The sequence below is a fragment of the Hemicordylus capensis genome, chromosome 2 (genome assembly GCF_027244095.1).
Source record: "Hemicordylus capensis ecotype Gifberg chromosome 2, rHemCap1.1.pri, whole genome shotgun sequence".
Lineage (NCBI taxonomy): Eukaryota > Metazoa > Chordata > Lepidosauria > Squamata > Cordylidae > Hemicordylus > Hemicordylus capensis.
Genome location: NC_069658.1, coordinates 422,580,919 through 422,603,750, shown reverse-complemented (window position 1 = coordinate 422,603,750; position 22,832 = coordinate 422,580,919). Strand labels below are relative to the sequence as shown.

The 22,832-nt window shown below is 44.3% G+C and overlaps 1 protein-coding gene across 1 annotated transcript in view; it reads left to right on the top strand.

The window, feature by feature from the left end:
- The first annotated feature begins 1,061 nt into the window (after positions 1-1,061).
- The window catches only part of LOC128344036 (serine protease 56-like), a 60,860-nt gene continuing 39,089 nt past the window's right edge, over positions 1,062-22,832 (top strand). The window contains exons 1-3 of the mRNA XM_053293470.1: positions 1,062-1,269; positions 4,972-5,173; positions 20,701-20,966. Of these exons, the coding sequence (XP_053149445.1) occupies positions 1,140-1,269; positions 4,972-5,173; positions 20,701-20,966 (598 nt within the window). The 5' untranslated portion in view covers positions 1,062-1,139. The remainder of the gene's footprint in view (positions 1,270-4,971; positions 5,174-20,700; positions 20,967-22,832) is intronic.

Sequence of the window (22,832 nt, the reverse complement as noted above, 5' to 3'; positions counted from 1 at the left end):
AAACAAAGGGTCTTAAGAAAGGCCTTGGCTTGAATATCTGTCATATAAACATGGCAGCAAGTCCTGTGAAGAGCAATGGTTAAAATGCATTTGGGACTTGCAAGTTATATATAATTCTAATTAACAGTTTTCATCCTCTATTACCAGATGATCCACTGGTACACCATCTATTACAAGTAAGATGTAAACCTCCCCCCGCCGCCAGGGCCCCATGTTTCAGACTTGCATGTAAGTTACATTAAGTGAACTGCATGTAAAAGTTCACATCTCTTAAAAAGATGAAGTGAGATCTGAGGGGGGAAATGAAAAAATATCTTCCGAGCAAGTAAAGTGTGGAAAAGAAGAAGCCAAAGGACGACTCCCTGTTACTTGGAGAAACAAGAACGCCCCCTCAAACTTTCCCTAAAGGCTAGACTTGCAAAGAGAGCTGCCGGGCTCGCGACTTCGTTGCTATGCTAGCCAAGAGGAGCCCGCGCAGGCAGCAGGCGGAGGCTGCTGTGCTGTCTGTGTGCCCCGAGGCTGTGCTTCATCGCTGCTCCCACGGAGAATGCTAGCAGGAGAGTGCCAGGGATGCGGCAGGGCATTGGGGGGCACAGAGCAGCCCGCCACACACTTCGGCAGCTGCCTGCGAGCAGGAGGGGCTCTTGGCGGGCAGGGAAGCAGCGAGCCCACCTTCCTCTCGACTCGCAGGCAGCAGCCCGGCTCACCGCGCAGGGCAACAAGAGCAGCCACCCTCTGCTGCTCCCCCCCCCCGGGCTGTTCCTGCGATCCTCGCTGAAGCAGGACCTTCCAGGCAAAGCGAAGAAGACCGCTAATAAGAACCTCTGCGGGGAGGAGGGCTGGGAAGGGCCGGCAGGCAGGCAGGCGGGTCCCCCTTGTCAGGGTGGCAGCAGCAGCAGCAGAAGCCGGCGGCCACCACTTTGTCCCGGGAGTCCCGCCATGCCCATGGGGCGCGGGGGCGGGGAGAGGAGGCCAACATCTGGCCTCGCTCGGCCACAAGACAGAACACAGAGAGGGCAGAAGCCGCGCGTGGCAGGGCCGTTTGCCCGCCCTCAGGCACGTGGCCCAGAGCGAGCCCCGCCCCCTGGCCGAGAAAGGGCGGGAGCGAGGGAGCCGGTCGCTTCCCTCCAAGGACGACGATGCGGCACCAGCGGCCCCCTTTTCTCCCCGCAGCAGCAGCACCGCCACCACCAGCCGCCACCCCCTTGGCGCTGCTCCTGCTGCTGTTCTGCAAAGTTCTGGCCCCACTGATTCCTGGTCCCGAAGACGGTGAGCCCAGGTTGCTTCCTCCCTGCCCCCCCCCCACCGCTCTGCGGCCCCTCCCGTGTGTGTTGAGTGGTTTGAGCCGGCGGAAAGCGTCGAGCGAGGCTGGGCCGAGGAGAAGCGAACAGCTAGCAGGATTAAACGCCTTCGGGCGTGGTGCGCCTGCGCATCTTGCGGCCCGAGTTAAGCGCCTTGGATGGTTCCCGGCAGCCCGTCTAGGCCAGTCGCGCGTGCGTAGTGGAAAGCTCCTGCCCACCCCCCACCCCAGTTTTTATACACGGGCCGGGAGGAGCTGTCATTGCGAGCGCAGCGGGGCAGAGCAGGTTTCTGCGGTCCCAAAGCAAATGATGAGCTGGAGACTGCCCGCTGATGAGGACCGCAGCCCGTGGTGGATCCTCAGCTGCAGATTAGCCCTCACTTCAGCTCACGGCACATGGATCTTCTGCTGTCTCCTGTAGGCTGTACACGGGGCGCAGGCAAAGGCGCAGCAAAGCCTCTTCTCCTCTTCCAGTGAGCAAACAGGCTCCGGCGTCCGCCTGTAAGCTGCACCCACCCCTTGAAGGTGCTGTCGCAATGGCGCCTCCACCACCGGTGAACTGTGGATGTGATGCCTCCGATGCTGCGTCTCTACGTTCTCCAGCCATGGCAGACACTAAACAGCCTCTGCCTGGAGCGGTGCTTGTTTTCGCCAAGAGTACCTGATGATCTCCCTCCCCACCCAGGTCGGATAAATACCCCGTGAATTTTGTCTACACTCTGCTGCCCGCGCCCCCCGCATTCCTCTGTAACCTTGGCGCCTCAACAAGGTCTAGCCCACTTCCACGTCACACACTGTCACAAACAATTGAAGGGGCGGGTAGAGTGAATGACCTCTGACTGAATGGCCGTTGACTGTGATTATATTTATTTTTATTTTATAAAATTTGTACTCCGCCCCAAACTTTCATCTCTGGGCGGTTTTTATTTTACCACTAGGTCTTCAGAAGACCTAGTGGTAAAATCAGTTGGACATGCTTAGCCTGACATGCTATGTATGTAAAATGCCCACCTTATTTTGCTCTTTTGCAAAGGGTTACAGACTGTAAAACTGAGAATTATGCATTTTCTCTTCCTTCACCAAAGGTACATTATTTTGTGGTCTGTCTTATATAGTTGCATCAAAATAAGATTTTATAAAACCGAATCATGGGGAATTTTGCTCTGTTCTTGAAGTGCTTTCTTATCCTTACATTTTTTAAAAAATGTGGGTAATTTCAGGTATAGTTTAAAATCAGATTGGGGGTAGGTATGTGTTTGCCTATATTGATTGCAGTTTGATGGCTCTTCCTTCTTGATAGACCTATTGGCAAGGTAATCCTTGTCTCCCCCCCTTTAAAAAAAAAAAGATGCACATGCAAGCACACTTGTTTGAGAGTCTGAATAATGTCTTGAGACTACAACTGATATTCAGAGGTATCTTGCCTCTGAATATGGAGGGTCCATCCACATAGTCACCATGACTAACAGCTCATGAGAGATCTTTCTTTCTCTATTAATTTGGTTTTTTGAGTCCTCTAAACAGTCCTGTGCTGTGTGTGTGTGTGTGTGCACGCACACATGCTCTCCTTGGATGGGCCTGTCAGGGAAATTATGTTTCTTTGAGAAGGTGTTTTGTCAAAGAAATATTGGAGATTATAGGAAGCTGCCTTTTTTTGAGTCAGACTATCGGTCTAGATTGTTCAAAATTGTCTACAGTGACTTCCATTAGCTCACCAAGGTTTCAAGTTTTTCCAAGTCCTTCCTGGAGATGGCAGGGATTGAACCTGGGATGAGTGTGTGTGTGTGTGTGTGTGTACCCAGTAGCTTTATTAATGGGATGGGTTTTATTTTCTTAAAACTAGAAATGTTTGTGTACATTGGCAACTTCCTTCTACTAGCAATATCAAAAGGCTCTTGTGTGCTTCATATACCTTTTGTCTGGCCACTCTTAAAATCTTACTTGGCACCCCCTGAAAATATCCCCCCCCCCTTAAAAAAAATTCTTATCCCTGAACTTCAGCCTGGAAGTCCAGGGATAAGAGCACCTCTGTTGCCATGGGCTAGCAACAACATTCTTTGGCTGCTGCATAAAAAGTGAGTGAATGAACAGTGGCAGCTGAAGACTTGTGTGCCTGAGGCAGGGTGACAAATGCTCACACTCACACAAATGCTGCTCCTCAGCCCACTTTGCAGCAGCCTTTCCCTCTTTTCCAGCAGCAATAGTTACCACTGCCTGACTTGGTGCATGCCGCCCTGACCCATAGGCTTGGTTAAGAAAAGGGGGATGGAATGGAAGAAGACGTCTCAGAACAAAGGGGCAGTAAATTAAGAGCATCTCCAGTGCTTTACCTTTCCCCCCTTTCTCTCCCCCACTTTTTAAACCAGAACGGTTGGAAGGCAGGAGAGCATGTAACATTTTTAAAGGAAGAAGGAAGATGAGTGGGACAAGGAGGAGAAATATCACAGTGCAGCTGTTTGCAGAGTGGTGGCTGTCCCACCATTTGGCAAAAGGAGCTTGAATGTTGGCAGGAGAGGCAGTGGGATATATCTTATTGGCAACCCTACCAGCACCCTAATATTCTGCTGCTTGAGGTGACTGCCCCACCTTGCCTGATGGAAGGAGCACCACTGTGAATGAAAAATAGCAATGCTGAAGAAAAGGGCTAGTGTGAAACCTGGAGGTGTCTAAAGATTTTAGGACATGGGAGAAGACATGAACATGTTGTCTTTCAGCCCCCACAGAACCTTTAGAAAGCAGCCGTTGGAGCAGCTGCACTAGCAGTAACTTCCCAGGATTGGGGAGTGAATGCTTTGTGTCATCATCTCCTGGAGGATTGATCAACCATTCATTCTGCTGGGGAAAGCCCAGAGCTGCAGGCTCTTCAGCCTCCTACATGAGAAGATGTCCTACCTCTGTGGGACAAAAACTGACTCTGCTAACTAGACAGAGGGGGGCAGCATTTCCCCTCATGACCTTGAAAGACCAGCAGTTGGAGCAACATCACCAAGCAGTAACATTCGAAGACAGGGGATAGGATGCTGTACTTCATTGACCCTCCCACTTGTCACCTTGTAGTTGTATTTGCCACAACAGCAGAAACTATGGTAATGCTGGTGATGAAATTGGCATCTTTCTCCACAGTAACATTGCTGCTTCTGCATCCACAGCAGTGATGCCACAATACTCACCCATCTCTGTTAGCACCGTGTATCATGTCCGCTACTAGATTTATTTTGGGTCATTTTTCTTCTATTGTCAGTTGTGTTGGAAGCCTGCTAAGCAAATTATTGAAACAAACAAGTATATCTAATTGAAGTGATATCAACTGTTATTATTTGAGAGTTTCAGATAAACTTGCATGTGGTTCATCTTATCGATTACCTAATCTGTTCTAAGTTAGGATATTAATGTTAAAACATGCACTTAAATATTCCCTGTGTGATATATAAAAGCAATATTCATAATATTCGGTGTCTGATTAATGAGAGTGAGTGATCTAGGGATTCATAGCATCCTTTTGGCTTGCATAATGTCAGAAAATTATCCATAAAAACTGCTATGCCCAACTGATCTGTTCAAAAGAGTCGCTCAGCATCTTCTTTAAATGTGGTGTTGCTGAATGCAAACTGTATTTTGTGGGTACTTGTAGACATGGCCACTCACTAGCATAACTGTGTTTTGGTTTCTAGAATGTGGAATAAGGCCTCTTATGGATGAAAAAGCGACAGAGCCTCGGATTGTAGGTGGACGTGATGCTCAGCCTGGGGCATGGCCGTGGCAAGTTAGTCTTCAAGTTTACCGATTTGGTGCTGGATTTATCCATATATGTGGTGGATCTTTAATCAATAACAACACAGTGTTGACAGCAGCACACTGCATCGATGAATTGCTGTATGTATTTTTCATTTCTAAATCTTTTTCTGTCAGTTTTCAAAGAGTTAAAAGTGTATCTTATATGTTTGACAGGGAATCGTTCTCAACAGCACAAATCAAAACATCTTTATTTATCACAGCTATGTGACCTTCATGTGCAAGTGCAGCTTTGTTGCACAAGCACAGTATTAGTCAGAATATTGGCCAGTTTTCTTTATGGTCTCTGTAGGTCTCCATGTACTCCAGAAGTATATCTGGGGATCCTTTTCATGATCTTTGGTGTATTCACACCAGTGGGTTCTGTGCATGGGCAGTTTTCATAATCAGGAAGGCTGAGAGCTCTGTGAGGCACCACAACTCTGACCTGTTGCATGTAATTCATCTGTTAGTTAAGGCAGTTGGAGAGCTGTTGCTGCTTAGTTTTATTCTGATCACCAAGAGTGTCACTAAACAGAAATAGCTCCTCTTTCGTGGAAAAGAATAATGCCTTTGAGAGAGAGACAGAAAGGTTTTTTAATTTAAGTTGCTCTGCCTACAAAGTGATGAACTCTCCATCTAAGCATCTATGGATGTTAAAAAAACAAAAATCCTTTAAGAAGTGTGGAAAATGTGGTGGTAAACTTCCATTAACTGACCACCATGACTGGTGTCTCTTGTGTTTGAAAGAGGATCACATACCAGGCAATTGTAAAATCTGTCAAAGCAAACCCGTAAAGGTTGAGAACATAGATTTCTTGTGGCATTAGATTATATTTCACCCTCCAATATCTATGCTGAAAAGTCCATCTATGTCAATCAGATTCTTGATCCATCTCAATGCTATTGCTGTTGACAGCTTTGTCATTGGACAGCTACCAACGCCAAGACTGGCCTGAATTTTTTGACATCAGAATGCATTGTGTCTGTAGAACATTCTCAACAATTAGAAGGGACCTGATCCTTCAGGTTCTCCTTATGCCTTTCTATGTCTGAGAACTGACATCGTGAAAAAGACTGGAGAAAAAGTCTTAAGAAGAGGAAAAAGGAGAAACATCTGATCAACAAAAGAGGAAAGGAAAAAAAGGAAACATTCTCTTGTTTCCAAAAGAAGAAATGCTACAAACTAACCTTGATACTGCCTGGAGTTAAGAGTCTAAAAAGGTTCAATTTCCTTATTGACATAGATGTCAATCACCATAATAACTTTGACTGAAGCAAAAAGATTTAGACTTGCTCTTCCATCCTTGATGTTGACATTGATGTTGACATCAGTATCCACCACACTGACACCTACAGCCGCAAACAGGTATAGATTTTGTTGTTGGCAGTAGAAGGGAGGAGAAAGGATATTGAGGATCAGGATATACTGGAGATTCCTTCTTTCTCCCCTGGCTCCCTTCATTCTCCTATATGGCATGAAAAGAGACAACACTTCCTCCATATAGCATCCCCATCAGGAATTATTAGACCATAGTCCTCACCAGCGAGATCAGACATGAGTCATCATCATAGGGAAAGCTTCAGGATGAAAGAAATGCTGTGAGTACAGTTTTTATCTGATGTATGGACCTAGACCTCCTGCCTTCCATGTATATCCTCAGCACTGGATTTACCCATGGTCATCCAGCTTCTTCAAACTACCAATTGTGACTACTCCTCTACTTACTACAGCCGCAGAAGTTCAGAATAATCCTCCAGGAGGCTTTCCAAATTAGACCCTGCAACGGGGTCACGTTGGATCTTGGAGGTGTGCTTCCACACTTCCGTCGTTGTGAGACCGCAGTCCCTACATGGACAGCAGGGTGCCGTTCACATTGCCAATGCCTTGTCTCGAATTTAATCGCTGCAATATAGAGCTAGGACATTGTATATCCGGCATAAGGAAGTTGCTGTTTCTTCGGGTTGTTAGTTGCTGCAAAACTGCTCCCCCTGCTGTTTACATTTTCAATGTGACTTGCCTGAATGGAGGCATTTTGCTGCTGTTGAGCAGCTAGTTTGGAAAGTGCCCTGCTCTGACTACAGACTCTTGCAGATTACACCAATTCCTGCTGCCCAACCAAAAGCCACCAGCACGGCAGTAACTGCGACATCTCTTATGATGACATCTTGTGGTAGCAAGCATGACTTGTCCCCTTAGCTAAGCAGAGTCCACCTTGGTTGCATATGAAAGGGAGACTAGAAGTGTGAGCACTGTAAGATATTCCCCTTAGGAGATGGAGCCACTCTGGGAAGAGCATCTAGGTTCCAAGTTCCCTCTCTGGCATCTCCAAGATAGGGCTTAGAGAGATTCCTGCCTGCAGCCTTGGAGAAACTGCTGCCAGTCTGTGTGTACAATGCAGAGCTAGATGGACCTATGGTCTGACTCAGTATATGGCAGCTTCCTGTGTTCCTAAATGCCAACCTGCAAATGGTGAAATAGAAAAGGAGCTTGAAAAGGATTCTGTCTCTCTTGACGACCACAAGTCTGACGAGGAATCCATTTCTATGGAATGGCCATAAGAAACCTCACCAGATGAGTATGTAGCTCCAAAGGACTCTGTATGATTATCAAAGGAATTTCATACCTATCACTCCTAGATTAGAGATATGGCCTCTGCTATACATTTAAAGGTAACAAAACATAGAGGATCCAGTATTTATTTTGTTGTTCGATTTATATATTGCTTTTTGTTAAAATAATCTCAAAGTGGTTTACAAAAAGTAGAGCTATTAAAATAAATATAAAAATCTCTATTTGAAAATTTAAAAACCTCTCTAAAACAATAATACATAAAACACAGCAGCAGCAGCAGCAGCAGTAAAAACTAATCTCATTTGAAACCCTGGGTGAAGAGCCATGTTACTGTTTGTTTCAAAAACTTTGGTGGATGCTGAGGACCAAATGCCAGCTGGGCGAGCATTCCAAAGCCTGGGGTCAATGATTGAGAAGGCCTGGTCCCGTGTGCTCAACAGCCGAGCCTCTTTCACCGTTGGCATGTGGAACAGAGCCCCCTCTGATGATTTTGTCCAACAGGCAGAAACCTTTGGGGCAGGCGGACCTTCAGATATCCAAGGCCCAAACCATTTAGGGCTTTAGAGGTCAAAACCAGCATCTTGCATTGGACCTGGAAACAAATTGGTAGTCAGTGTAGCTCTTTCAGAATAGATGTAATATGCTCCGAGTGAGCAGTTTCAGAGAGAACCCTGGCAGCTGCATTCTGCACCAATTGAAGTTGTTTAATGTTCTTCAAGGGCAGCCCCACATAGAGCGCATTGCAGTAACCCAGTAATTTTTCTCTTCATCTTCAACATCACAACCTACAGCTTTGCTAGTGCTACCTGTATTAATTGGTGCTTCAAAGCAGGCTTGGCAAAAGCCATAATCAGATCCACTGATGCTGAAGAAGCTGGATAATATGTATAAAGTACAAGAAGATGATGGATATTTTAACTCCATTTAAAATTAACTGGAAGGGAGCCCCACTGGCTGCTTTGCCCCAGGCCCTGCACCCTGCCAGGGCTCTCTAAGGACAGCCTTGGATGTTATTTCCTATTTAATGACCTTCAACCCAATTTTCTAGCCATTGATTGTGCTGCATCTGTAAAATCTAATAGTTTTAATAGTTCTGCACCCTCAGATAAAGAGAGGAGAAAATGAGATGTGATGGGCAGACACTTCTGTGCAACTTCTGTATTAACTATTTGTATAACTAATTACTTAGCTTGTATTTGTAATTACTCTTTTGGGAGCAATTGAAAATGGACATCTCAAACCCTCCAGAGGAGCTCCATCAGAAATTTAAAGACTATTTCAACAAATCTGACCTAACTCAATACAAATAAGCACAAAATTTAAGAACTTTGAAGGTTCCATAGCTGCAAGGTGTCAAGTGTTACTCTGTTCTTCTACCTTGTAATTTGAAAAAAGATATAAAATTGAAGGCCTTTGAAGGGCAAGGCATTTTAAGTAAGCAAATAAACTAGCTGGCACTGCACAGAACATCTGCACGCTAGGACTTTATTGCTCTCCTTAAAGTCTTGCCACAGCCCCTGCTTAATTGTTCAGTGTCAGCCCCCCCCCCTCAGCCACCCCCCTCCGCCACTTTCAACCACCCACTCACAGCCACCTCCTCCCCTCCCCTCCACCATTTTTAGCCACCTCACTCACAGCCATCCTTCTCCTCTATCACTTTCAGCAACCCCACTCACCCCCACCCCTCCACTCTCCCACTCGCAGCCACCCCCTCCCCCACTCGCAGCCACCCCTCCCCCACTCGCGGCCACCCCCTCTCCCCTCCCCCACTCGCAGCAACCCCCTCCCTCCCCTCCCCTCCCCCACTCGCAGCCTGTGAAGGTCCTTTCTCTGTGAAGGTCTTTTTTCTCTGACTTACCTTTGTGCCTTTGCTATTCTAACTTCCTGGATGATTTGTCTGCTTTCATTTTATTGAACATTCTTGAGGAAAATAATTGAGATTATCAAGATGGGTAGAAGAAAGCGGGCAAGAGCCAGTCTGTCTGCTCTGCCATCGGATACGGAGAGACAACCCAAGCAACTGAGGATAGATCATTTCCTGACTTCTGCTGTGTGTTCTCCGATTTCCTTACCATTACAAAACAAATTTGCTCCGCTAGAAAATACCTGCGTTTCTGCAGAAGTTGATGCCGGGGAAACTATCCATGACTCCCCGCCCCCAAGCGGTCCCATGCAGGAGACACAGTGTGGGGGGGACCTAAATGCTCTTCTACCCCAATTTTGCAACCTAACTGCAGGCATGCTGCAATATATTTTGCAAAGTTTAAAGCACCTGGAAGCTAAAATAAATGAGTTCGTGAAGCGTCGAACCTAGAAACCGCCCTGTCCACCAACTAACAGTGAAGGCAGCATCAATGCAAAGGCAAACTAGGTGCCTCTGCTTCCCTTCAGTTGACAATAAAGTTAACTGTCACTTACAACCAAATTGTATCTTGTTCATTATCACCCATATACCAAATAACTTTTACAACTGGAACCATAAAGCTGTCATTCTTCGCTCATTAAGACTTTTACTGGACGTGGGTTTTAATCAGAGGCTCTTACTTACGTTCGGGGACTCTAGACTTCCTGGTTTGCTTTTTCGAAAGAAGGAGCACTTGGGCAGATTTAGAATATTAACTCAATGATGTTTTACTAACTCCATTGTAAATCCCCTGGTTGTGAGGGGGTTAAATCTGCAATCTCCAGTATTCTGCTCTTGGTCTCGCACCTCAGAGACACCAAAGCCAAGTAAGAAAACATCAGAGACTAAGATAGCAGTGCATACTAGATCTCAAGGTCAGTCCATATCCAAATAAACTGTCTGAACAAGGGAAATGGGCTGAAGTAGAAGCTCCTAACTCTAATACTGACTCAAAACCTCCAGCTTTATCTCAAGATTTTATTTATATTCTTTCTCAGTCACTCATCAAACTCTCTGACAGTTCAAACTCCCTGATGGAAATAGCCAATGGCTTGGCCGCCCTGGGGAAGAAAACCTGTGAAGCCCCCCTTCCAATAAGTTTGCCAGCCTCCCAGGTTTTCAATGATAGTCGAGTTTTCTCTGAAGAGACTAATACTTCCCTTGATCCACATTTGCCCCTTGACAACCACATTAACTCGGATATGTTGGAACTGACACGAATGGCTCTGCAGGAGCACGGTCAAACTGAGAATGAACAGTGGGCGGGCTTGTCAAATGATCCACATCTCCAAACAATTTTTTCTGTGCTGGCTCCAAATCTCCACTCCTCCCCTTCCAAAGACTCTGAAGCTCTTAGTGGGAGGCCTTCTTTGGGTGATAATAGGTGAGGCCCTGTTTCTCAAGCCATTAAGGATGCTACTGTTAATATCTATATATTTAATCCTCCTGGGTACAGCTTTAGAATGTGTGTCCCAGCGCCCAGCTGATTGGCTGGGCAGTGGAGGCGCCTGACAGGCTGAGGTGTAACCAGGAGGATTGGTCATCAAGTGGCCAGGCCATCCCGGGTAAGGGGGAGGAGGCAGTGGCAAAGCCTGGCCTGGCCACCAGAGGTGGCGAGGGGAAAAGGGGGTGAGTGGAAAACGGGCAGCGGGGCACAGCCCTGAGGCCCGTTGGAGGCTGGGGCGAGAGGGAAACAAGTGGCGAGACTTCCCTGTTCACTGCCCGGGAGGACAAACGGTGGCAGGGCCCTTTTTGGCCACCCGCCGCCTGGTAAGGAAGGCCTGTGGCGGCTGTGAGGTCCAGACAAAAATGGCTGCGGGCAGGAGGGAGGGGGGCGGGCAAGAGAGTGTGGCAGGAGGGCAAGAGAAAGTGGGCCTGGAGGAAGGGGGAGGGAGGGCAAGAGAGAGTGGAGCAAGAGAGAGTGGGGCAGGAGGGGGAGGGCAAGAGAGATTGGGGCTGGGGGTGAGAGAGTGGGGTGGGAGGGAGAGCAAGAAAGATTTGGGTGGTAGAGGGAGAGAGGGATGGCAAGAGAGAGTGGGGCAGGGGGGAGGGGGAGGGGCAAGAGAGAGGGGGGAACAGCCGGCCCCAAAGAGCGCACAGATGCTCTGTGCAGGTCGGCTAGTTGTTGATATTGCACCAACCAACCAACAGTATTTACTGTTACACCAAGAGTTCTAGAGGACCCTATCACCTTACCATCCGATGAAGATGAAAGTTTGACTCCTAATTCAGTTACTTCGGTGGCCCAAGTTGACTCCTTGGATGTACCCAGTGCATCCGCTGCAATGAATAATTCTGGCTGTGTTCCTCCTTCAGATCCACTGAACACTCATGCAACACCCCATGAGCCAGTGATTGATTCATTTGTATGGGATAGCCAGCCTGCTTCCAATTAACTCTTGGCTCGTACTAACCAGATCTCGATTTTAGTGTGGAATATCGTGGGCTGGAAATGCAAACGCCACAATCCTAACTTCTTATCCTTTATTTCTGGATTTGATATCCTGATGATCCAGGAAACCTGGCTAGCAGGTGATTTATTCTCCTCTGGCTATACACCATTCTCATTGGCTGCAAAGGTTGGGGTGGGTAGTGGCAGACCCAAGGGTGATGTGGCAGTGCTTGTTTCCACTTCTCTTCAGTGTGAACTGACCCCCCTCGGCCACCTAGACCCTTACACTTTAACTGTATTACTTAGCTCTGGAGAATTTAACTTAGTGCTGATAAATATTTACATTCCTCCTATAGGCTCTATCCATCTCTGATATCCAGGTTACTTATCATAACCTTCACATCATAGTGGCAGGAGATTTTAATGCCCGCATTGGGTTAGCTGACAATGCTCTCTATGCTAAATTGCATTGTTTCTCTCTACCTATAGAAATCCCCCCCCACACACACACACTTGTTAGATGTTCTAAAGACACTAGGGGCAATTTTTTTGGATTAAATCTTTTGCAATCCTTTAATAAGATGGACCTTCACCTGCTCAGTGGGGCGGTTTCTACTGATTTCCCTGCTGAGTACACTCACTGGCCACCTTCCCTAATTGATTATGTGGCTATTTCTTGCAGTTTGGCGTCATCCATTAGGAACTTTCAAGTAATTAGTTGCCCTGAGAGCAATCACTCTCCCCTGATGTTGAACATTGGTTGGAAGGGCTCCACTAGGTTAGATTGCAAGCAGGTTCTTTGTAATGAGGACGTGTTTGGTTTCCAGCGAGCGAGATTGTCCCCTTCATTGCTCAATCGAGTTGAGCAATGCTGCTTGCTGCTAAATTCCTTTGATGCCGTCTACTTGTGAGATGCCCTAATCGCTGGAGAACCTCAGATTTCTGACCCATCCATGCTTGAACATTTTGATAGATTAATTGGTCTTCTTTCATCTGTGCTTGTTAACCCACGGCCCCCACCTTGGGAGCGCCAAAAAAGAACCTTCTCGCCCTTGGTTTGACTCAGAGTGCTGTGCTGCGAAAAGGTCCCTCATTCAGGCCTTTAAAACCTATGCCGAAGGTGCCTCTACTTACCAGACTAGGTTCTGGCAACTTGTCTCAACATCTCTGGTGAGAGCCCGCTATGCTTCATCCTTTATCGTCCCAGCGGAGGCCTGGGAGTGCCATTTTTATAATCTATATAGGAGCACAGACCCCCTGCAGGTGAGGTTCGATTTGAATGATTCTGATCTTCCCTACTGGAACCCAGTCTCATGCTCTGAAACTGAGGGCCTTGTAAAACAAGTCAAAACAGGTAAAGCCCTTGGGAGTGATTACATCACCATCGAGATTATATGCTCTAATTTAGATTGGTGGGCTCCCATTCTTGCCTCTTTATTTTCATTTATTGACAACACTGCTAAAGTCCTTCATGAGTGGGGCATTGCTGTAATTATTCCCATTTATTAAAAAGGGAGAAGAGAAGACCCTGCCAATTACCGCCCCATTAGCCTTTTGAGCATTATCAGTAAATTATACGTGAAACACCTTCTGTTGAAATTGGCTGACTCGATAGATGTTCATGATATCTTGCCTCCCCAACAGGCAGGTTTTTGTGATGGGTGTTCTACAATAGAGCAAACATTTATACTTCAGCATTTAGCTGAGAAATATACCCGTAACCCTGGTTCTGCCCTATATGCTACATTCATAGATATGAAACCAGCTTTTGATTCTATCTCGAGGGACCGATTATGGCTTAAATTGAAGGCCTTATCTGTTCATAAGCACCTCCTATTATTGATTTACAAGCTACACAAAAATACTCACCTGAGGGTTTGCTGTAATGCATGGGGCCATTTATCTGCTGAAATAGAGGTGTGAGACAGAGGCAACTGATAGAGGTGTGAGACAAGGGTGCATGTTGGTCCCGGTCTTGTTCAATATCTACATCAATTCAATAGTGTCCCACATGAACGTCCTTTCCATTGACCCTCCTAAATTGGCACACAGACATGTTTCAATTCTACTGTAAGCTGATGACATGGTTCTTTTGTCTCAGACCCCCATTGGGCTTAGGCAGGCACTCACCTTACTCGGTACTTATTATGCAGAAGAAGCCATTGAGGTAAATTCCCAGAAAACAAAAGTACTTTTTTTTGCCAAGGGACCTAAGTCTTACATGTGGCAAATGAACAGCCATATAATAGAGCAGGTCAAAACCTTCAAATACCTTGGTGTAGTTTTTCACTCTTCTGGCGGTTGCCACCCCATTTAAAATTTATATCACAGATCGCCCAACAATCGGCAAATTCAGTTACATCTTTTCATTTCACAAGGGGTGCTTCTTATATTCCTGCTGCTATTAAACTTTTTGTGGCCAAAGTTTATCCACAGCTTATGTATGGTGCCCAGTTGGGCCCCTTTGGCAACTTTTCACCTGTGGAAGCTATACAAACAAAATTCCTCAGATCTATACTTCAGGTGCCTAGTTGTGTCTCAAATGTCGCCATTAGGCGGGAAGTAGGAGTCTTTACTCTGGAATCGGGCTACTGACAATGTATTCTTTTATTTTGATTAAAACTGAAGTTCTCCCAAGTGGGCCTGGCGCCTCTCACACTGGTCAATTCATTCAATTCGAAATTGAAGCAGATGGTCAAAACAAATTACAACTTTACGGGCTCCTACTGGAAGAACTTATTAGGTTGGGACTCAATCAAGCTATGAAGGTCGTTAAACAGCGTATCCTTGATACCGAATTACAAGTTGAAGCTGCCAAAATACCAAGAGGCCTGTTTGTAGGTGATCAGTTTTTTAATTTGGAACCTGCTGATTACTTAAGCAATATATTTATTGCTTACTGTAAGTAATCAGCAATTATGGAAATAATAATATGGAATCCCCTTAAACCTTCCCTCAAGTACAGCAGTGGGGAGTGCATTAAGACACACGAGATAATGCACGTCTGAATTGGGGGTGATTAAGTAAGTGCATTATCTCTTGTGTGTCTTAACGCACTCCCCACTGCTGTACTTGAAGGAAGGTTTAAGGGGATTCCGTATTATTCTGCCTATGCCCTTGCGGCTCAGGCGCTATTGAGTCCACCGCCCACGTTATTTTATATTGTGACCTTTACAGGGACATTCGATTAAATCTCATTTCACCATTTTTGAAGGCTTTTCCTGGTCACTCAGATGAATTTTCTCTTGATCTATTGCTGTCTAATTTTAATGCTATGAGTAGTAATTTGGTGGCCAAGTTTTGCTATATTTTCTGTAAATCTCACACTGCTTTTTTGTGATGTTCTTTTGTTCAGGTCAGTGACCGAAATGAAGTTATCTGTATCTGTATTTAAGCAGTTTTAAAATCAAAATTTATCATTCTCTTGGTTGCTCGGTTGTGCCATGGAGTCGGCGTCGATTCCTGGTGACCACAGAGCCATGTGATCTTTTTTGTAGAATACAGGAGGGGCTTACCATTGCCATCTCCCACGCAGTATGAGATGATGCCTTTCAGCACCTTCCTATATCGCTGCTGCCAATATAAGAGTTCCCATATTTTGGGAAACACATCAGCGGGGATTCAAATCGTCAGCCTCCTGCTCTCTAGGCAGGTTGATTCCCCACTGCGCCATTAGGTGGCATGACTGACATTGTGGCATTAAACAGCAGTGTACAGTATTAACATCTTGTGTTAATACTTGTGTTAGCACCTCATGTTCTGGATCTTTTACAGAACCTAGGAATGAATAATATTGAGTGCTGGAGCTCTGCACTCAATATATAGGAGAACTCCATTATTCATGGGGGTTTAATTCTACACTGGGGGGCGGGATAGCAAAACTGTGGAAGATGGGGCATTAGGGCTATGGAAATCGGGGGGTTAGCTTCTCGAACTGCAGAAAATTGCTGTCCCCGTTTCCTTCCAGTCACCCCCAAATGACCACCAAAAGCACCCTACCATTCTACGGAGTAGTCCACAGTGCCAAAACCCAGCGAAAATGTGCAGGTTTTGCCCATTTTAAAAAATAAATGGCACAAAATGGCAGCTGGAAATGACCCCAGAGGTCATTTCCAGACACTCCCGACCCACAGATATGTGGGTTCAACCCCCCTTTTTTCCATGTATACTGAGGTTGGTTGCTAATTACCTGATCACGGATACACAAAACCACAAGTGCTATACCCGCAGTTAATGAGGTCCTCCTGTATGGGAGCTGTTTTGTATGCAAACTAGAAGAGGGCATTCCTGCTACAGACCAGAAAACAGCAAATAAAATTGAAGGTCAGCAAATTCCTGGAAATTCCAACTCAGAGTGTGTGGGAGTTCAGGTATTATTAGGCCTTGCATGGCTTTTGTAGCTTATGCAAGGCTAAGAATAAACCCTCTGCAACTCTGGTTCCTCAGGATACATTGCAACCAAAAACACAATCAGGGTTTTACTATTGCTCCAAGAAAGATTCTAGACTCTTTAATGTGGTGGACGCAGGTCAAGAACTTGTCTGTGACCATTGCCTTCGAACCTCTAAGACCATCAGTGACACTGACCTCAGATGCATCTCTTCAGGGATGGTTTACGCACATTGTAAGCAATATATGGAGAGAAGAAGAGAGAGTGCCCTATCAGTTATTTAGAGCTCCTATCTTTTTTGAGAACTTTAAAAGCATTCCAACCACTCCTAAAAACAGTGTTATTTAGATAATACCACAACTATTGTCTGTATAAACAAGCAAGGGGGTACCATATCCAGATCCCCATGTGAGTTAGCAATAACAATTTGTGATTTGTGCATACACCAGGACATTACAGTGATGACAATTCATATCAGAGGAATGGACACTATACAAGCAGATTAGTTCAGCAGAGAGATTCACAAGTTGGAGCTATCTGATAAAATACCTTCAGCTTTGGGGAACCGTGACCTTAGATTTGTTTGCAACAGCAGAAAACAAGAAATGCCATCATTACTGCTCTTGGGTGGAAGTAGGGAGAGATTCTCAAGGGATGCATTTCAAATAGACTGGTCAGGGACTCCGAGCTACGTTTCCCCATTTTTTTGGTACTTCTATAAGTGCTGGCCAGAATATTATCTTTCGGAGCAAACATACTATTGATAGTTCCATGGTGGCCAAGGCAATTTTTATCTGCATCCCTGCTGAACCAATGTACATGAGACTACAAGCAGATCTCATTTCACGTAGCAGTGAGCTTCGTCCAGTCGTAGAAATGCTAAAATTAACAGTGTGGAGAATCTGCAATTAAATCCTATAGAAAAACTGCTGCAAGAGATACCTGTGAATAATAGAAAAGAATCCACGGTCTTACTCTGCAAAGTGGACAAGGTTTTCTGCTTATGCTAAAGGAAAAGGTTTTGAGCCATCTACAGCCTCAGTTGAACAAGTTCTTCAGGACTTGACAAATCTGAAGATCAAAGGCTTTTCTAACAGTTCATCATCATCACCAATTTTATTACAGCCATTGGCCAGCAGAAATAGAAATAACAATCATATCCAATACAACAATACTAAAACACAATAAAACAAAATACAGTCATTCATAAAAAAATTAGTTTAAAAAGCATAAACAGCTCCCACAGTTAAACACTGAATTGAGACCTTAACCTAATGTCAATATAACAATTTTTTGCTACAATTTTTGTAATCTCAGAGTTTACATCTGCGAGACAGTAATATGTATAAAAACACTCGCACCTCCCAGGAAATTTGAGTAACAAAAGGGAAATAAATTCTTCTCTAGCATCCCGATACAAAGAACAATATAGCAGGACATGGGTGACAGTTTCCAGGAGGCCAGCACCACAAGGGCAAAAAACCGTAGCAGACTGGTCTTTAGCAAACCTCTGTTCCAAAAGAGAAGAGGGCAACACGTTTAACCAAGCCTGAGCAAATGAGACCCGAAATTTAGAAAAGTGCAACATTGTTAAGTAATTGGCACTTCTATCTCCCCTAGGTGGCAAAATCCCAAAATGCAGAGGGGAACAAGTCCTGTTGGCCAAAGACATTAATTCCTGACGTTCAGTGTCATGCAACCGGAGAAATAGTATTTCCTTCACCTTATTGCATTCCCGAGTGAGAAGTTCAAAAGGAGAAAGGCCCAGTTGCATTATTTTGTTATTTACATATCTAACAGTTCATTAAAAGTGCACCTTTCAGTGAACCATGAAAATATTGATTCAAGAATAGTATTTTCACATCCTAAGTCAAAAAGGTTTTTTAAAGGACTGCAGAATATGTATCCAAGTTCACTATCCAGTTCCTATTCAGAATCTATTGGTAGTGCTCGCTGCTCTTGTGGGCAAAACCTTACAGGGTAATTTTGCCATCTGTTCAAAGTTTCTTATAAAACGGTGTCCCTAATAGCTGTTACTTTGGCAAGATGAGTAAGTGAACTAGCTGCTTTGAGAGTAGATAAATCATGTCTGAGATTTCATAAATCATATCCGAGATTTCCTTCGTACAGACATTGGCTTTTGATGCAAAGTAGCATCATTTCATGTCAGCCAAGACCAGGGGCATAGCTGGGGAGAGGGGTCCTATGTTCGCCCCTCTCCCCGGCAGCCCCTTGGAGTGAGGGAGATAATAGAGAAAATAGGGAGGGGTGGAGCTGGGTGGCCCTGGGCCCGGATTCTTTGAACCCATCCACTCAATTATAGCTACAGCCTTGGCCAAGACATTCATTGCGCTTCCAGCTTCCTTTCAAACTCGAATTTCTGAGGCAGAAAGGGAAATACACATAGATAGGACAAAAGAGTTTAGACAGGACAATGGACTGTTCGTATCATATCAAGGGCAGAACAAAGGGAAGAGAATTTCAAAGCAATGTCTATCGCATTGAATTTTAGAAACGGTTAAAACAGCCTATCAAATACCGAATATGAACTCTCCTTTGAATGTTAAGTCACATTCTGCTAGGGCTGATGGTTCTCGTTCTGCAAATCTTGCAGGGGTTCCAGTAGGACAGGACATTTGTAAAGCAGCAACTTGGAGTTCTTCTGACTTACCATCTGTGAAACATTATGTGCTAGGTATAAGATCGGCAAGAGAGACTTCCTTTGGACAGGGAGTTTTGAAACAAGTTCTGCTGTGGACAGCTGTACCCTCCGTCCTTGTGGTAAGCAGACTAATCACTCAATGGTGAGAATACACTAAGGATGATGAAGAAGATAGACAGGTTACTTACCTGTAACTGATGATCCTTGAGTAATCCTTGTGTATTCACACAGCCCACCCACTTCCCCATTACAAGTGTAACATAACTCACGTATCTCTCTAACTTACCTTTGCAGCTCCCTTAGTGAGGCATTCTTTTTGCTTCATTAGATGATTGTCTTTAATGGCAGTTGTTAAAGGATTGAGCAACAACAGCTCTCCAACTGCCTTAACTAATGGATTCATTGCACACGACGGGGTGGAGCTGGATAACTGCAAGGAGTTGTCAGTCTTCCGACTGTGGCTGTTACACAGGCATAGAACCCAATGGTGTGTTGTTGCCCGAACCTAAGGGGTATACTCGTGGGTCAAATGGGCCGTAACCTAAAATTTGGCTTAAAATAAGTGGAATAATTATTATTCTCATTCCCTTGGGAGAATGGCATGGAAAAAGAACCTGAGGCAGCTTAAACTGCATTTGACCAGGCTTAGGACCTGGGCAGAGATGTGGGTTTTCCTGAAAATTTTGAATTTGAACATTTTCTGGAAAAGTCCCCATGCAAATTTCTACAGTAATTCTTACAACAATCTTGTAAAGCAGGACAGTATTATTAACCCCATTTTAACTGATCATGTAATATATTTCTGTGTTGTTCTACAGGCAGGGTGGCTAGCAAAATTAAAATATTTAAGTTTTTAATTTTGTTACCAAATCTAAGAGGTTCTACCTAGAGACAGAATGGCAATTTTTACTGTTACTTCTGTTATATGCTGCTTTTGTCTTGCTGATTAATTCAAAACCACCATTACCTGAGATAGCAATGAAAAATAGTCAGATTATGATAGGGTGTGTACCTCCTGTTTCCAAATTATGGCTGCCTTACTTCTGGAGGAACATTTTTTCAAGTTTGCATTGTGTTCAGTGGGATTTTTCACATTGAATTGCAGGCACCCATGCTGAATTATAAATGGCTTATGCAAATTCCCTCCATTTCCGAGGAGGTTAGTCATGAAGCCTGAATTGACAGCTGCTGAGGAGAAACACATTCAGCACTCCTGTAAATGTGTATAGTTATTTGTATAGTTATTTGGCTTCTGATTTTAGTATGTATGGGAACGATTCAGTTCCGCATTAATCTTCCGCATTATTTTCTGTATTCAACTTTTAGTGAATGGTGTTTACTGATTCTGTATAGAATATTCACACATTGCAAAATAGGAATTTGCTATGATAAGATTAGAAGGTTGTTTTTTGAAGGGAATTTTGAATTGAAGTAGTAGTATTCTTGCAAGTGCTTTAATTGTTACTTCTTTATATATTTGGACATATATACTTTGTTATATTGCTTTTATTTGGAGAAAAACAATGCCTTTCACAACTTGATCAGAATCTGGCTCCATGTGTATAGCTTCTGCACTAGGTGTGAGGTAAGAGACAACATATAAGTTTCTCTGACTCTGAAGTAGTGATGTGATGGTAATAATTGACTCTACAAATGATCTCTCTCTCTCTCTCTCTCTCTCCCCGTCCCTCCCTCCCTCCCTCCTAGGGACCTAGATTTTTTTAGGGTTGTGACTGGAATCAATAATCTTTATAGATATCAACCTCACACTGTAGTAATTGGGATTAGTGGTATCATGGTCCATTCTGATTACAGTTCCCAGAAGTATCAAAACGATATTGCCTTGCTTAAACTAAATGAGTATATTCCATACAATAACTATATTCAGCCTGTCTGCTTGCCTGACGCTTCTCTGGTTGTGACTAATGAGAATCCATGTTATATATCTGGATGGGGAAACAAAAGACTCCAAGGTAAGTCTTGCATATATTTCCCCCCTTTCAATGAATATAGTTAAGTGAAAATCACATAAAGTTTCTGAGCCATGAGTACATTTGGGACTGTTTCACACAGGGGAAACTGAACTTTGCCACCATGTGTACACTAAACAGAGAGCTGCTGGCAGACAACATGTATGGCATTGTTACAGTTTTAGATGTATATGTAAACAACTGTGTGTGAAATGGATCTCACCGATAATCTGTTCTGGACACAGCAAGAAAGCTCCTTCCAGCCACCTCTTGGAAGCAACAAGAATGTTATAAGAAAGGTCCACTGTTATCTGTCTTGCAACAGTGGTATAAAATTCTGCTTTCCTCCTGGGTTCATTATTGAATAGGCATGAGCAAACTCTGCAGATTTCCCTCTCTTCAAACTACCTGCTGTTTTAATCTGACAGACTAAGGGACATGGAGCAACTGTAATTGTTGGACCAATGAATTCCATAAGGTTGCTGCTGTGTTAGAGTGATCCCCAAAATTTCTGTGATGTGTGTACTTTCAGGAGTATTTCACACAAGGGACATCAAGCTTGGCCACCAAGTGTTCACTTAACACGGATTTTTTCACCAACCACAGCTCTTGAGAAGTATACTAGGTGATAGATGTGTTGCACTCACACTTCGATGTTAGGTGTACAAGTAAACAACATTATGTCAAATTGTGGATCTTGCTTGTAATATTTTCAGAGCACTGGAAGTTATAAGATAACTCCTTCCAGCCACTTTTTGATAGCAATCAAGAGTAGTAAATGTCCAGTTTTTTCACTGTGGTATAAAGTTCATTTTTCTCCTGGGCTCATTACTGGGTAGGCATGAGCAAACAATGTAGCTTTCCCTTTCTTCAAAGTACCTGCTGATCCTTCTTGTGATCTTCATTGAATTCACACAATGGGATTCATGTCCATGCAGGACCCTCCCCCAGAACAACTACAAAAGCTCCTCATGGTGATCCTTCTCCACTCCTCATGTGACTGCATGACCGTTAGAGAAAAAGTGGTTAGAGCACCATTACCCTTCAGTGTCTTTTTGATCACTAAAAGAGATAATTCACAGGAATGGAGCTCTGGATATTGCTTTTTTTTTTAAGGAAGACTATTTCTTTCTCAGTAATTCTGTACAGTTAGCTTCATTCAGATATCTGCTCTGTGACAACCAGTGTACACTGGTTATATAGCGGTTTATGGCCTTTGTCTCAGAGCAAGCCCACATGAGGGGAAGAAAAATCCTTCCTATGCTTTCTGAGCAAGGCTTTTCCTTAAACTTTCCTGTATCTCTGGTAGTTTTTTTAAAAGGCTGCCACCACCACCCCTCTTGATCACAGAACTTGACCCTCCCTGGGCTGGGGTGGAAATCCCAGGGAAAAAACTCCCTTTATGTTGCTTTAAACTAAATGCAAAAACCTTCCATGTGCATGCCTACACGTGGTACAGAAAACGTGCATGCCTACATGTGGCCTACAGAAAACTGGTAGACTGCTGAACAACTGAGGCATGTGTGCACCAGAATTAGACCCCCTTCCAGGCCCTCCCCTTTCTTCTGAGTTAAAATCCCATTTGGATGAGGCTTTTAGAAGAAAAGAACAAAAAGAAAAACATTTTATTCAAATGCTACAGACTGCATCCGTCTGTGACTTTCACAGCTTTAGTTACAGGTAAAAATACTCAGTAAGTTACAAAAATATTTCAGAAACCACCCCAGATGAAATTGGGGCAGCATGCTTTAAAAATTGTGGTTACCCAAATGCAAGGAACAGGTATGTAGGAAAATACAAAAGCATAATTAACTTACAGAGTCTTTTAAAATGCCCTGGATGGATGGGTGAAGGCTAGTGTTTTTAGTT